At 43.2% G+C, this 2796-nt stretch overlaps 1 protein-coding gene across 2 annotated transcripts; it reads left to right on the forward strand.

The window, feature by feature from the left end:
- The first annotated feature begins 332 nt into the window (after positions 1-332).
- On the forward strand, positions 333-2177 carry LOC137368712 (growth arrest and DNA damage-inducible protein GADD45 gamma-like). 2 transcript variants are annotated; one of them, XM_068028885.1, is made up of 4 exons: positions 333-469; positions 957-1058; positions 1185-1411; positions 1554-2177. In XM_068028885.1, the coding sequence occupies exons 1-4, from the start codon at positions 414-416 to the stop codon at positions 1610-1612; spliced, it is 444 nt and encodes a 147-aa protein (XP_067884986.1). In that variant the 5' UTR covers positions 333-413; the 3' UTR covers positions 1613-2177. The 2 variants fall into 2 exon arrangements, with proteins under 2 accessions (XP_067884986.1, XP_067884985.1); XM_068028884.1 differs by having other exon boundaries at positions 1185-1398.
- The last annotated feature ends 619 nt before the right edge of the window (positions 2178-2796 follow it).

The raw sequence follows: 2796 nt of genomic DNA on the forward strand, positions 1-2796 counted from the left end.
TTTATTGAACAATATTTGAGGTTTAGAATCTGCAGTCGCACATTTAAAAGATGCGGTAATGCAATCTTTCACCCCCACTTCTGCTCGCTTTCTTGCTTCTCAGCCTAATACTTTAAAAAAAAATGAACAGCTTTTACCAAGCACCTTTCTTGCCCGGCAACAATAACAAAAAGAGTTCAGACGCTGAGCCGGGAGCCCCGCCCCACGTGGGGAACCGGGCCTGCATAATTAATGAGGCTCTCTCTCCACCAATCAGAGGGGATGGAGCCGAGCTGCCGGCTGGTGCGCTATAAAAGGAGCCGCGCCGAGCAGCCAGTCAGAGCGAGTGGTAGCAGCAGTGCTATTAGGGAGAAGGTTGTTTTGCAGCTATTTCTATCTTTAACTGTGCCTGTTTCCTATCGCCTGGGATAACTATGACCCTGGAGGAGTTCAACGGCATTGAGGAGAAGCAAGTGGAAAGCACCGAAAGGTAGGGATTGTGCCCGCCATATCTTTATATTTTTAAGGTTTTTATTTCCAGGGCTGCTCGGTGGTGTGCTGAGTGCATGTTGAGCTGAGCTGTGTGCTGTACTGTGATGTTGTGTGTGTGGGGGGGAGGTTTGCAGGTTCTGGCTCTCTCTCTCTCTCTCTCTGTGCTGCCGGCGAGCTCTGCTGTTTGGAACCCGCCGTCTCGAGTGATGGTGTCGGTTACTGCGCGAGAGCCGGGCCGTGGCGGACACGGGATCCGTTTAAAAAAAACCAGAGACCAAAACAAAACCCGACACTTGGGCTGGCAGCAAATGAACACTTTTTTTTTTAAAAAAACAAACTCTGCTCCACTTCAGCAACAGGTGAGCCCGGCTGGAGGGTGAGCATGGGGCTGCTGTGCTGCGGCCAGTTAATCGCCTTTCACTGAGCTCTGTGGTCCTTGATGGAAAGGATTTGTTGAGTGACTTGATTTGTGTTTTTTATTTTAGGATGCAAGCTGCTGGCAAAGCCCTGGAGGAGCTGCTGAGCTCCGCGCAACGGCAGCACTGTTTGACCGTTGGAGTCTACGAGTCTGCAAAAGTCATGAATGTGTAAGTTTCACAGACTATTCTTTCAAATGCACCGCACCAAGATCCGTGTTCCCATCAGTTATTAATAGATTCCTCTGCCTTGTGATTGAGCTGCTGGCTGACTGTTTGCTGTCTTTTTTTTTGCAGTGATCCGGACAGTGTTGTCCTCTGCCTCCTGGCCACTGACGAGGAGGATGAAGGTGACATTGCTCTGCAAATCCACTTTACTTTAATTCAAGCATTTTGCTGCGACAATGACATTAACATCGTGAGAGTGAATGATATCCAGAGACTGGCTGAGATCGTTGGTAGTGCGGCTGACAACGAGGAGCCCAGGGATATGCATTGCATCCTAGTCACGGTGAGGGCTTTAGGTAACTAGCTGTAATAACTGCCGTTTTTAACGTTGGAAACTTTTAACTCGACAATAGAATCAGATTTATTTAAACTAGAAGTACAGTGTGTTACTTGGCAATATGAGCATGTAACTGACATTGCATTTTTTTAATCACCTAGAACCCAAGCCAAGACTCTTGGAAAGATCCAGCTTTAGAAAAACTTGGTGTCTTCTGTGAAGAGAGCCGCTGCACCAATCAATGGGTCCCCAACATTTCCTTTCCTGAACGTTGAAATTGTTGCATGGACTTTGTGTTGCTGGAAGTATTGTATTTTGAAGTCACCTTGTCTAAGGAAGTGTTGGCTTCATTGATCTGTGGATTAGACTGTACTTTGGTCAAGTCACATGGGCATGTGACCAGTACATTATGATGGTGAATTGGAGACTGAAGACTGATGGCCAGGACTGATGACTGCAACAAGTTGGCTAAATGGACTGTTGCACAACAGCTTGGTGAGGTGAGAAGTATACTGTGCAATTCGGCACATGCTGCAGAGCCCTGTCCTGTAACTGGAGGAGATTAACTGATTGGGTTAAGACCAGCATGGAAGCTGTTGGACTCTTATCTGATTCTTCTGACTTAACTGTTCCATAACTAAATGCAGTTTTAACTGACTGTCAAAATGGTGTTCAAACATCTTTACAGCTGAGCTCAGATTTTTACAAGCCATGTATTTTTTTTTTTTAGAAAATGGATACTTGGTTCATATTTGATGTAAAGTAGAATTAAATGCTGAAATAAAGCCTGAAATGAGTTGTCTTTGATTTGTGCTTGACAATAGAAACCTAACCTGTGTACAAGAAAGATAACAAACTTAATGACTAATAACTTCATCTGTTCAATATCAACAGCTGTCAATGAAATGTCCACCCACTTAACAATTTCTGGGACAGCTATCTTAAGAATGTAGGTTGTAACAGTTTGTGTAACTAAGTAGGGCAAGGGGAAATCCTACCTTGGAAACTTTCAAGTAGTAATCTTGTACTCTGAACTTTTTCTACTGCTTATATTTAAAATAAGTTGGATCATGTTTGGGAAATGCTAGTACAATATTTCACTGCACTTTACTTGAATACCTCCTCCAATTTTCACCAGCTGAAGATCAAAAAAAAATGCCATGTGATCTTAAAGGCAGGGATTCATTTCACTTTATAAAGTTGTGATAGTGATATGAAAACAGTCACTACTACATCCTGATCCACCTGGGAGGGATATATCAATTAGCCTTGAAGGTAGTTTGAATGACCATTTATGTAGACATTTAAAGTTGATGTCAATGTTTTTTATAACTTAATTCTTACAGGTTTTTATACTTACAAGGTACAGTAATATATTTAGGACACCATTACCAACCTCCTTCA

The sequence above is a fragment of the Heterodontus francisci genome, chromosome 4 (assembly GCF_036365525.1).
Source record: "Heterodontus francisci isolate sHetFra1 chromosome 4, sHetFra1.hap1, whole genome shotgun sequence".
Taxonomy (NCBI): domain Eukaryota; kingdom Metazoa; phylum Chordata; class Chondrichthyes; order Heterodontiformes; family Heterodontidae; genus Heterodontus; species Heterodontus francisci.